Source organism: Rhincodon typus, chromosome 43, assembly GCF_021869965.1.
Source record: "Rhincodon typus isolate 14 chromosome 43, sRhiTyp1.1, whole genome shotgun sequence".
In the NCBI taxonomy this organism is placed as follows: Eukaryota; Metazoa; Chordata; class Chondrichthyes; order Orectolobiformes; family Rhincodontidae; genus Rhincodon; species Rhincodon typus.
The window spans coordinates 11,475,943-11,489,111 of NC_063374.1; the positions used below are offsets into that span (position 1 = coordinate 11,475,943).

The 13,169-nt window shown below is 44.0% G+C and overlaps 1 protein-coding gene across 1 annotated transcript in view; it reads right to left on the minus strand.

Moving 5' to 3' along the window:
- Positions 1-6,776: 6,776 nt before the first annotated feature.
- Positions 6,777-13,169, minus strand: part of slc3a2b (solute carrier family 3 member 2b) — a 9,143-nt gene continuing 2,750 nt past the window's right edge. The window contains exons 3-9 of the mRNA XM_048619706.1: positions 11,778-11,878; positions 10,446-10,526; positions 9,991-10,055; positions 9,678-9,873; positions 9,370-9,507; positions 8,209-8,316; positions 6,777-7,804 (exon numbers count right to left, since the gene is read on the minus strand). Of these exons, the coding sequence (XP_048475663.1) occupies positions 7,466-7,804; positions 8,209-8,316; positions 9,370-9,507; positions 9,678-9,873; positions 9,991-10,055; positions 10,446-10,526; positions 11,778-11,878 (1,028 nt within the window). The 3' untranslated portion in view covers positions 6,777-7,465. The remainder of the gene's footprint in view (positions 7,805-8,208; positions 8,317-9,369; positions 9,508-9,677; positions 9,874-9,990; positions 10,056-10,445; positions 10,527-11,777; positions 11,879-13,169) is intronic.

Genomic DNA, 13,169 nt, shown 5'->3' on the forward strand with positions numbered 1-13,169 from the left:
GGGATAGGTCAGTCCAGGGAGGACGGACAGGTCAAGGGGGCGGGATGAGGTTGGTCGGTAGGAGATGGGGGTGTGGCTTGAGGTGGGAGGAATATGACCGGGGGCGGCACCAGCACGTCGTGGGCGGGATCTGTTAGAACCACGTGATCGTGAGATCACATGATTTAAGAGCTGTACCCGGAAGTAAGCAGCTTTCGGAAAACAAATTTTGCATGTTGCATTTGTATAGCGTCTTGTCATGGCCTGTTGTGTACAGTTAAGAATAGAACTAAGCTGTTCAGCCCTGCTCTTCCATTTAATAGGATCATGACTGATCTGGCATTGTTCACGTCCACTTTGCTGGCCCTTTTCCCTGTAATCCCTGATTCCCTCACTGAAATATACACAGGCACTCCACCCCCACAGTTCCATCAAATACACTCCATCTCAACCTTCCGAAAGGAAAACAATGACAGTCAATACATATGAATCACAAAACATTAGCCTGCAGGTACTGCGAAGGATCCAGAAAACACATTAACAGTTAGTATTTATGGGGGGGTGGGGTTTGGGGATGATTTAAAAATCCAACCGTAAAGATCAAAGCGTCCGGACACTACATCGGTGCAGACCAAGCTGAACGAAACCGGTCACGTCAAAGAGTTGAACAAAAATTGTCCATCAGCAAATAAGATTATTATGGAAATTGGGAGGTATAAAGTAAATTAAACGTTCTTGATTTCAATACATTGAAGCATCTGCAATATGATAGGTGAAAAGTGGCACACATTTTTAATAAGCTTTAATGAAGCTGTTCTAACACCATTCCAGAAGTGTGGGAAATAAATATTGGAGGGTACTCAATATTTTGGAAAGATGTAAAGAATGGAAAGGAGAAGTCGCTCTGATTGTAAAAGATAACATAGAGACATTAGTGAAAAAGGACCTGTCATCAGTACGATCAGTATGCGTGGAATTAAGAATTATAAAACACTGGTGGGACCAGTTATAATATTGGACAGAGCTGTACAGGACAAATTATTGAGGCTTGTAAACAAAAGCAATGTGAAAATTGTAGTGGAGTTTAATCTTCATGCAGACTGGGACAAGCAAAAGTACTTAAGAAGATGGAATTATAGAACGCTGTGTGACAATTTCTTGGAGCAATTCATTGTGGAACCGACAATGGATAAAGCTATCTCAGACTTAGTATTGTGTAATGAAGAAGAATTATTTCCAAATGTTGCTGTAAAAGATCCACTGGGCAATAATAATCATAACACCATTGAATTCCATATAAAGTTTGAAAGTGACCTAGTCTAAACAAACAAGAATATTAAAGCTGTATCAGAGATAGTAGGAACTGCAGATGTTGGAGAATCTGAGACAACAAGGCGTAGAGCTGGATGAACACAGCAGGCCAAGCAGCATCATAGGAGCAGGAAGGCTGATGTTTTGGGCCTAGACCCTTCTTCAGAAAAATGGAAACCCTTCTGAAGAAGGATCTAGGCCCGAAACGCCAGCCTTCCTGCTCCTATGATGCTGCTTGGCCTGCTGTGTTCATCCAGCTCTACGCCTTGTTGTCTCAGAATATTAAAGCTAATTACATAAGTACAAGAGGAGAACTGACTTAGGTTGGGTGTAAATGAACAAAGAAAACATTTAAAGAAATGATTCAAAAGGTTCAATAAAAGCATAAATCATTGAAGAACAAAAACTCAGCAAGAAAGACCAATCCATGGCCCACTGAGGAAGTTAAGGATACTTCAGGGCTTGGGGCTTTTCATTCAATTTAAGGATTGTATTAGTTTAAAGAAGAGGCTTATAATGCTGTAAAATTAAACAAGTCTGAGTATTGGGAGTGTTTCAGAAACCAGCAAAGAGCTAGAACAACAAGAAATAAAAGGGGGAGTAGTATGCAAGGGTAAACTGTCCACAAATATAAAGATGGACTGTAAGAGCTTTTAGAAGTATGTAACAGGAAGAGAGCGGCTAAAACTAAACATCGGTCCCTTGGAAGCTGAGACAGGATGACGTACTGTGGGAAATGAGTAAATGGCTGAGGTGTTGAAGAAATACATTCTGCCTGTCTTCACAGCAAAAGACAAAAGGTCCATTCCCGAAATAAACAACAGCCTAGGAGTTAAAAAGAGTGAGGAAAAAGTATATATTAAAAGAGAAAATAAAAATGGAGGAACCAAGGAGGCAAATATCTGATGAATCCCCAGGACCCAATGACCTATACGAGGGTTCAAAAAGAGGTAGCTGCAGAGATGGTGAGACGCTGGATGGATGGTCCCATCAGATTGGAAATTGGCAAATGTAACGCTGCTTTTAAAAAAAGGACAGAGACAGTGAGAGCGAGGGAGAGAATGGGGAAGTACACGTCAGGGAACCTAATACCAGTTGTTGAAAATGCTGGAACCTGTTGTTGAGGAAGTGTTAAAAATGCACTTAGAAAAGCAAAGTATAATGTTGACACTGCACTTTTTAAATTTGACTTCATTTTTGATTGGGATTGATTTGGGAATAGGACTGTTGTAGAGCAAAGGACTGAAGATTCAAATAGCTCTCACTGAAGCTGGGAATGACAAGAGTTCCCCGCTGTGTTGTTATATTAAAAATGGAGCTTTGTTGAAGCGTAGATGTCCTCAGAGATCTGTTCGGGCTGGAGGAAGGTTTGCAGTGGAGTTCCCCAGGGCTCAGTATGGGAACCCTTGTTTTTCCTGATATATATTAATGATCTGGATCTTGGTGTGCTGGGGACAGTTTCAATGTTTGCATATGACGTGAAACTTAGAAGAATTCCAAACTGTAAGGAGAACAGCTTGGAACTCCAACAGACTGACAGGTTGGTGGAGTGGGTGGATTGGTGACCGATGTGGTTCAATAAGGACAAATGTGAGGGGATGCACTTTGGTCAGAAGAATGTTGAAAGACAATATAAAATAGGACATACAATTCCAAAGGGGCTGCAAGAGCAGAGGGACCTGAGGGTATATGTGCACAGGTCTTGAAGTTGGCAGGACAGGTGGGGAGAGTAGTTAATAAAGCGTACAATGTGCTTGGCTTTTTAAATAAGGTAGTAGACTACAGGAACAAAGGGGTGATGTTGAACTTGTTTGAGGCACTTGTAGACATCTACTGGAGGATTGTGTACAGTTGTAGGCTCTGCATTATAGGAAATATGTTAATACATTGGAGAGAGTGCAGAAGTGATTCACAGGAGAGATTTACAAGACTGATTCCAGACATGAGAAACTTCAGTTATGCGCATAGTTTGGAGAGGTTGGACTATTCTCCTTGGAGGGAAGGCTGAGATCTAATAGAAGTTTTCAAAATCATCAGGGGTCTGGATAGAGTAGTTGAAGTGTTTCCATTCAAAGTATCAAGAATGAGAGGGCACAGCTTGAAAGTAATTTGTAAAAGAAGAAAAGGTGAGAAAAATTCTTTCACACAGCAAGGATATAGGGTATGGAGTGCAATGCCTAGAATTGTGGTGGAGACAATTTCAGTTTGAGAGGGCATTGGATGATCATTTGGACAGACAAGGCAGGAGATTGGTGCAAGAAAATTATGCTTGTGTGAAGAGTCAGTGTTGACAGGATGGGCCAAATGGTCTCCTTCTGCTCTACAATAATTCTGTGGTTCGGTGACTTGGGGGAACGGTGTCATTTTTTATGTGAGGAGGAATTGGGAATAGAAAATCCAGCAAGAGTATTTCTCTAAGAAACTAAAGCAGGATCATAGGAAATACACTACAGTAGAAAATGAGGTTTTGGGATTATGAATGGTTCTCCAAAATTTTGAAGGTCTGATATAGTAACAGAGAAATACTGACCCTAATCTGCTAAATTTCATTGAAAACATTCAATCTCAAAATAAGTGACTGTTTAGACAAAGTCTTTCATTTCAATCATTTACTGGAAAGATGATTCACATTCCTGGAAAAGATAATGAAACTGCAGAGGAAGTGTGCAGAGTAAAATAACAGATTCAGTTAAAGGTTTAGGAAATGCCCAGATTGTATACATTTATATAGTTGGGATGGATGGGTGGGTGGAAGCATGAGATAAACAGATGCAGTTCTTATGGTTTGTTGCTTCTGTATTCTGTCTTGTGACAAAATGCATTTTTGAAATGGTGTTTCATCTGACCATAAGACTTAGGAGCAGAAATTAGGCTGTTCGGCCCATCAAATCTGCTCCACCATTCAATCATGGCTGACAAGTTTCTCAACCCCATTCTCCCACCTTCTCCCTGTAACCTTTGATTCCTTTAACAATCAAAAACCTGTCTATCTCTGTCTTAAACATACTCAATGACTTGCCTCCACAGTCTTCTGTAGTAATAAATTCCATAGATTCACCACTCTCTGGCTGAAGAAGTTTCTCCTCATCTCTGTTCTAAAGGGTCTTCCCTTTACTCTAAGGATGTGCCCTCAGGTCCTAGTCTCTCTTGTTAATGGAAACACCTTCCCAACGTCCACTCTATCCAGGCATTTCGGTATTCTGTACATTTCTGTGAACTGTAGGGAGGGAATAATGGAAACCAAAAGCAGAGCACCAGAGGCATGTACAAGATGAGATTCAGCCAGCAGAGAGCCGATTGTCTTTTGAAATTATAAACAGTTGTGGATGTGAATGGTCATCAGCCTGATAACAGCTCTCTGATTGGCTCCTGAGTAGCAAATAGATTGTGAATGATACAGTGATAAGCTCTAAAATGGCCTAGTGGTATTATTGCTGGATTGTTAATCCAGAGACCCAGGTAATGTTTGGGGACCTAGGTGCGAATCCCGCAACAGCAGATGGTGAAATTTGAATTCAATAAATATCTGGAATTAAGAGTCTAATGATGACCATGTATCCATTGCTGATTGTTGGAAAAACCTATGTGGTTCACTAATGTCCTTTCGGGGAGGAAACTGCCATCCTTACCTGGTCTAGCCTACATGTGACTCCAGACCTACAGCAATGTGGTTGACCCCTAACTGCCCTCTGGGCAATTAGGGACAGGCAATAAATGATGCCTAGCCAGTGATACCCTCATCCTGTGAATGAATACAACACCTTTCTCACCTGAAAATAAAGAACAATGGATGTTTTCACCCACCAGTTGCTGTAAACTGGTGCTTTTAATTAATAGCCACAGCCTTTACAATTTGTGAACCAATCGCTGTGTGCCTCCTTTAGAGGCAGTGAAAGAACTGAAGGAGTTTGGAAACAGAAGACACAGCCCATTGAATCCCAAGGACTGGTGCAGTTGAAATATTTCCCCAGTAATTTTCTCCCCCTTCTCCCATTACACCAATGTTCTTCTGTCTGTGCGAGTGTGAGTGCGTAAATATAAATAGGAGGGGTTTAGAAGGTGGTTAGAGTAGATATATTTGTAGTTGTTTACCTGTGGCTAGAATCTATTGTTTGCAAATTGTAAATAGTCTTTCTTACTAAGGACAGAGACTACACCACAAATCTTCCTCTGCATTCGCAGGGGCTTTCAAAAACTCCCAACCCACTGTGCAACTTTGTGAAACGCTTGTCTGGACACAAATGCAACTTTTCCATCTTCAAAATAAACCAGTGTGTTGCCTTCGAGATATTAATAGGAAAAGACTTGGTAGATAAAGATAAGCCACTTCCATTGGTTGGGGATTTTAGAACCAAGGGCGTAATCTGAGATTTAGGGCCAGACACTTCAGGGGCAGTATTAGGAAGCACTTCTATGTACAGAGTAGTGGAGGTTTAGAACTCTTCCACAAACAACGGTACATGCAGGATCAGTTAAATTTGAATCTGAAATAGACAATTTATTGTTAAACAAAAAAAGGGTGAAAGGCAAGTCAAGAGTCAGTCATACAGCACAGAAACAGGTCCTTCACAGTCCAACCAACTAATCCCAAACTAAACTAGTCCCATCTGCCTACTCCTGGCCCATATTCCTCCAAACCTTTCTTATTCACGTACTGATCTAAGCAACAGTTATAGAACCCAGGTAGATGGAAGTAGGCCACAGGTCAGCCATGATCTCCTTGACCAGTAGAACAGGCTGAAGGGGTTGAATAGCCTACTCCTGTATTAACAATGGATGGGGGAAGTTCATTGAGAATTTAACACCAATGAAAACTAGAGTAAAAGCTTGGACAGAGAGGACCCCCTACCCATCAAGTAAACACTTCCTCTCACGTCTCCAGATCCAGACAAAAGAAGGACAGCTATCTGAAAATGAATAATTTTATTCCAAGTGTTCTGTTCATTGGCCTATCCTTCATCCATTCTGATTAGGTGACCTCCAATCAAATCAGCCTGAATTCTGTGGGACAACCTTGTATCACATCTTAGTGACTTTTGAAAATCCAAATAAACTGCATGGGCTAGTCCTCCTTTATCCACCCTGAAGATTACAATCTCAAACAGATTTAAGTAGAAATGTAAAACCATTTGAGACACCAGCTGTTAGAAACCCTCTGTGACCCTAACCCTTCACTGCCAACTCAAAACACAGTACCCACCCCCCTCCAATCAGAATGTGCATTTATGTGGCTCTTTCAGAATCTCGGTGTGTCTTAATAGATGGTAACAGTGATGGGGGTACTCTGAGGTACCTGCTGTATTGTTGGATATACAGTCAAATTTAACACTGCAAACTCCTACAACCAGCAAATAAGGTAAATAGCCAGTTAATGTATATGATTGTGGTGTTGGTCTTTTCTGATAAGGGATGCTCCCTCTGTACAGGTCTGCAGCCAATGGGAATCTTCAGACTCAAATATCAAAAAAATGTCTTTTGATCAGGGATCTTCTTTCAAAACACTTTATTGAAATGAAAGATATAAAAGATTCAAAATGTTAGTCAGGTTTTAATTAAAAAGTGAGCAACAAAAGGCAGGACATACTGAATACTTAATTAACAACAAAACACAACTTGGTGCATGTGGAAACCGCAAAGTTACTAAACACAAACAATACTGGCAGATAGCTCACAGTGAAGCTACCAAGTAATGAAGACTGTCATAATTATAGATTAGGTGGGTTATAGGGGGAATCTGGGTGGGATGCTCTGAGGGTCAGTGTGGACTTGTTGAGCTGAAGGGCCTGTCTCCACACTGTAGGGATTCTAGAATTCTAATTCATGTCCAGGACAGTGTCATGTAATTTGAAGGGAACTGTGATGTTTTGGAAAGTTGTGTGGGTTTTACTTGTGAAATACACAGACCAAAGTTTGCAACACAATAGCAAGTAGCAATTGGTCAGACTCTGTTGCTGTCCTGAGTGACAAGAACCAAGAGTTAACCATGAGCTCCACTGCACCAGGAGGAAGTTCCAAAAGGAACTTTAGAAAGAAACTGTAGTCACCGAGGAATGCAATTAAACCAGACAACGTGTTAACAATGGAATGTACGAGTAAAAGATTGAGAATTTAACCCCATCTTGAATGTCTGTTGCTATGTTCTGGGTCAGTGTGAGGGGTGATCACTGTCAGCAGCTCATGCAACATAAGGGAATTTCAACATTAGCCCCTCACCTCCAGCCAGATGAAGATCAGTCAAACTGATCTCTCCCTCTGGCCGATCAGCCTTTGAGCTCAGCTCTATAGTGGCCTTAGCCGGGAGGGAGTTGCCTGCCAGTGATACCACCACAGACTGGGTGTCGATGTTGAGCAGGACAAGGAAACGGTCACTTTGGTCCCAGACCCGAGAGTATCCATAGACGTTTCCCTCGCTGTAGACAGACTGGAACTCGCCAAATTGTAATGATCGCTCCTTGATTTTCAGCAAGCTTAGCTTCTTAAACAGAGACAGGGGAGACGAAGGGGATTTCTGACCCTACAGACAAAGAGCAAAGAAAACAATTTCAAAGCATTTTTGAAGAAACCATTCAGGTCCTCAGAGCACTTTACAACCAAGTCATCTGTCAAAAAAACACAAAACACCCATCCCCAAACGACAGTCAGTGTGTGTGAGAGACTCTGTACCCCTGAGCATGGCGCCTGTGTGTGGGAGCCCATACCCCACAAAGTCTGTGCACGCGCGCGCGTACACATGAGAGAGAGAGTCTGTACCCCAGTGAGAGTGTGCGTGTGCCCATACCCTAGTGAGAAAGAGTGTGGGGACGGGGTGGGGGAGGTAAGCTGTACCCTAGCAAGGGTCAGTAAGTGTGGTGGAGATAAGTGTATTTTGTACATTTTTGAAGAAAGATTGTAAACGTGCAACCGCAGTGAAACACTGACCTGAACTGTTTGATTTAACAGTGGGGTTTCGTCAAGGCTCTGTCTCGATGTGAAGCCTCCATTTGCTGAAGCATTCCACAGCATCCATGGGGCATTTCCCCTGCTTACCTACAGACAGGACACAGGGGGCAGATGGTCAGAGCTGATTAAACATGGAATCCACAATGTAATGTACAAGACACGAGAGATTTGCTCAATTTCCACACGAGCTCCCAATTATCTAATCTTCGAGATGTCGATTATGGGCTATTGTCCACAGGACACTATAAAGACCTCACCCACCACTGCCTCCACCCTGTTCTTTCCATAAAGACCACGGCATCCTTTACAACCACCACCTGCACCCCACCACGACTTTCCAGGACAGACAGCGTCTCCATTTAACACAAACTAATAAACACCCCTTCCAATAGCACAGCGCTCCCTCGGCACTGACCCCTCCGACAGCACAGCGCTCCCTTGGGAGTGCGTTGACAAAAAAACTGGCCTGACAGCCTCAAGTTAATGACTCAGTGCTGATTATGTTGCCCGCAGTCTTGCTCAGTCAGCAACCATCAGTGAGCTGCAGCTTGCTATGCTGCTGTTTCAGTTCGTGCTCCTTAGGGACTGCTGTCTGCATCATTAACTGAAAAGGAACCACTCAGACTGATCCCTGGGATGGTTGGACTGACGAATGTGGAGGGGTTGAATTGGTTAGGATTATATTTGCCACTGTTCAGAAGAACAGGGCCTGGGGGTAGTGGAACCCTATAAAATTCGAACAGGACTAGACAGGGTCATTCAGGATGAACATTCCCAATGACCGTGGAGTCCAGAACCAGGAGCCCCAGTCCAGCGATACGGGGTAAACCTTTTAAGACTGAGAAGAGGAGAAAAGTCCTCATCCAGAGAGAGTAGCGAGCCTGTGGAATTCTCTGCCACAGAAAGCGATCAAAGCCAAAACATTGTACAATTTCAAAATAAAGTTGGATATAGCCCTTGGGGTTAAAGTGATCAGAGGATGGGGGGGAAAGCAGGAACAGGCTATTGAGTTAGACAATCAACCATGATCATTATGAATGGTGGAGCAGGCTGCTCCTGCTCCCATCTTCTATGAAGTTCATAACCTTTGTACTGGCTCTGCAGCACCCCCACCTCAAGAGCTCGAACCAGTGCCCGTACCTGGGTGTCTTCCAGGCCAATCTCATCTCCATAATAAATGAAAGGAGTCCCGGGAAGTGTGAACAGCATCATGTGGACCAGTCCATGAAGGTGTTGCTCTACTGATGATGCGATGTGACCCACTTCGTAACCTGAAATCTGTACACACAGAGAGATCATGACTATCAGTATCTACCACAACGCAGGAATCAGTGAACATGCTCCTTCTCTCCCCGCCACCCCCCACCGCCCAAACACCAGCCCACTCCATTCAGACTACAGCAGGCTATTTAACTACAGAAGGCACCGCAGCTCCACTGGTTACATACCGCCCAGCTTGGCCAGGACTTGCCGCAGTTCTCGATATATTCCTCCACCCTTTGCTGAACACTCCTCGCAGTTGGAGGATTCAAAGCCAAAAGGGTTTTTCGGAGATAGTAACTGAAGAAAAGGTCAGCGTCTGATTGATTTATTAGCTGCAGAATTTCCTCAGGGTCAGTAATGGCTGTGCCAGTGATGAAAATCCTGCAGGGCAGTAAAGAATGTTAACATGGAGAGGAGTACAGAGGCAGGCTGCTGTGTGTGTACATGTCCCCAATGCTGCATGTTGTGAGCTGGTATCGTGACAGGACAGTTCCTTACCTTGGATCATCATCCCCAGAGAAATTCTTGGTGAGGTTCTGCCACTCAACCACTCTGTGGGGAGCCTGCAACAATTTCAACAAGAAAACAAAAAACTCAGCCAGCAATTTAATTGATCAAAATGTTACTCAGACTGCCAGGCCTCAGCCAGGGCAGTAAGGAGAGAGAGAGAAGGCGCAGGACAGAGGAAGTGGCACAGGGAGATGGGGTGCCACCAACCCTGGTTAATAAAGGGGACTCCCTTGCTGGTGAGATCACGCAGCAGATTCCTCACCTCCACACCAGGACAGAGACTCTGTTGTGAAGGTGGTTGTTCTGGCTGGGTACCTTGCTCCCCCCTGCAGCTTATTTGAGTGTACCACGCTGTGGACACAGCAATTATACCAGCTGTTGACGGCGCTGTGTGGGGGTTGGGGGTGAGCTCCAAATCCAGGAGAGGGGTCACACACACTCACCGAAGTCAGAACCTCCTCGATCCCAGAGACACTCAGACCGTCCACACCCATCTTCAGCCAAAACTGAAATGCCTCCTCTTCCTGTGGCAAACATAACTGGTTTACTCCATTGCTTCTTTTTAAGATCCAATCCAATACAGATTATTAAACACCTGTCAGTCCATGGTCTTCCTGTCAAGGACTTCCCATTAACAATGCTTACCCATACTTTTCCCATATAACTGCCTGTCAACATTTCCAATGCAAATAGTGTATGTAGACTGTCACGCTGTGCCAGTGCATTCTGGCCAGTATGTGGCGCTCTGCAATCAACTTACTTTCAGTTCCCTTCCCCTCAGAGGAGTCAACCTTCTACTCACTGATTCAAAGACATATGACAGTCTGGTATGCAATGCTGATCCCATTCCTCCAACCAAACTTTCAAAACACTGGGCAGTGGCAGATCATTGGAGCAGAAAGGTCTTTTGCCCAGGGTAGGGGAATCCAAAACTAGAACAAGATAGAGTGGATAGCTACAGACTTTTTCCCAGGGCAGAAATGACTATTACGAGGGGGCATAATTTTAAGGTGATTGGAGGAAGGTATAGGGGAGATATCAGAGGTAGGTTCTTTACACAGAGTGGTGGGTGCGTGGAACGTGCTGCCGGCAGTGGTAGTGGAGTCAGATACATTAGGGACATTTAAGCGACTCTTGAATAGGCACATGGATGACAGTAAAACGTAGGGTATGCAGGGTAGTTTGATCTTAGAGTAGGATAATAGGTCGGCACAACATCATGGGCCGAAGGACCTGTACTGTGCTGTACTGTTCTATGTTCTAGATGGCATAGGTTTAAGGTTGAGGTTGGGGTTGGGAGGGTGGGGGACAGATAATGAAAAGGGACCTGAGGGGCAACATTTTCACACAGAGGGTGGTACGTGTGTGGAAGGAGGTGCCAAAGTGGTGGAGGCTGCTACAATTACAACATTTAAAAGATATCTGGGTGGGTACATGAATAGGAAGGGTTTAGAGAGATATGGGCCAAATGCAAGCAAATAGGACTAGATTTATTTCGGATATCTGGACGTGTTGGACCGAAGGGTCTGTTTCCATGCTGTACAGCTCTATGACTCCATAAGAGGCTTTACCTAATACTGTGCCATGCACCCTCCCTCACCTAAATCCCTTTCCCAAGTGGGGACAATGTCACTGAAGAGACAGTGACTGCCTCTCGCTCAGCACACAGGAGAGGAGTCTCAAACCCAATCAGATGGGGGAGGGCTCAAGACCCAGCCTAAATTATTCACCACAGCAAAGAGGAACCTCCATATCCTTATGGAAATGGCACATACCCGTAACAAATCCTGGCCACCATCGGTCCTGTTGAAGTTAATGCCGAACCACTTCTGTTTTCCTTTGTAATTGGGAGTGAGATCAAGAATCACCTTGAGACCTGTTTGGACACAGAATCTGACTGAGTTTCAAGCCGCTGCAGGATAGAGGTGAGATTTGGTTTGATTTTTTAATGCAATGAGCTTTCAAAATTCTATCTGGATTGGTGGGTGAAAAATGTAACCCCAATGTTTAAGAGTGGGGATGGGAGTGCACAGAGAAAAACGGAGTTACAGACCTGTCAGCCTGTTATCAGTCCTAAGGAAAATACCAGACCTAGTATAAAGGATTTAATAGCTGGGCATTTGAACAAATGGTGAGCTGTTTGATAAAGCCATGTTGACTTGGCCCAAAGGGAGATCATGTGCAAACCTGTTAAGAGTTTTAACATGAAGACGTTATTGGCAGATGGATAACCTGTGGGTTTTTGGGATTCTGACACAGGGGGGTCACAAACAGAATCTGGGCACATAGGATTGGGGGAGGATACTATTGTGGAATGAAGATTAGTTATCAGGCAGAGAGTGGGAATAAATGGGTCATTCTCAGAATGGCAGGCTGTAACCAGTGTGCGGTCACAAGAATCTGTCCTTGGTTCCGAATCACAAGCAATATCCATGACTTGGGCATGGGATATGTCAGATGGAATATAATGTGGATGTGTGCGAAGGTATCCACTTTGGCAGGAAACACAGAAATGCTGAGTCATTTCTGAACTGGTGAGAGATTGGAAGAGTGCTGACGTACAAAGGGACTGAGCTGCACTTGTCCAGGAGTTACTGAATGCTCACATGCTGGTTCCAGTAAACAATTCGGAAGACAAACAGTCTGTTAGCATTTAGCACAAGAGGATTATTGAGGTTGGCTGGTTTGCCGAGCTGGTTTGTTGTTCCGCAGACGTTTCGTTACCGTGCTTGGTAACATCTTCAGTGCAGCCTCTGAAGCGTTGGTGTGTTTTCCCGCCTGGTTTTTTAACTCTGGGGTCCGTTGCGATGGATTGCTCACTACCGGGTTTCCTCCGTAGTGGAATGTATATGGGGTCGAGTTCAATGTGTTTATTAATAGCATGCTTCGTGGAGTGCCGTGCTTCCAGGAATTCTCGTGCTTGTCCTTGCCTAGCCTGTCCCAGGATCTTGGTGTTGTCCCAGTCGAAGTCGTGGTTCTCCTTGTCCTTGTGGATTGAGATGAGTGAGTATTGGTTGTGTCTTTTTGTAGCCAGTTTGTGTTCATGTACTCTTGTTGTTAGTTTCCTTCCCGTTTGTCCGATGTAGTCAATACAACAACACCTTCATGGACTGGTCCACTACATCGGACAAACAGGAAGGAAACTAACAACAAGAGTACATGAACAC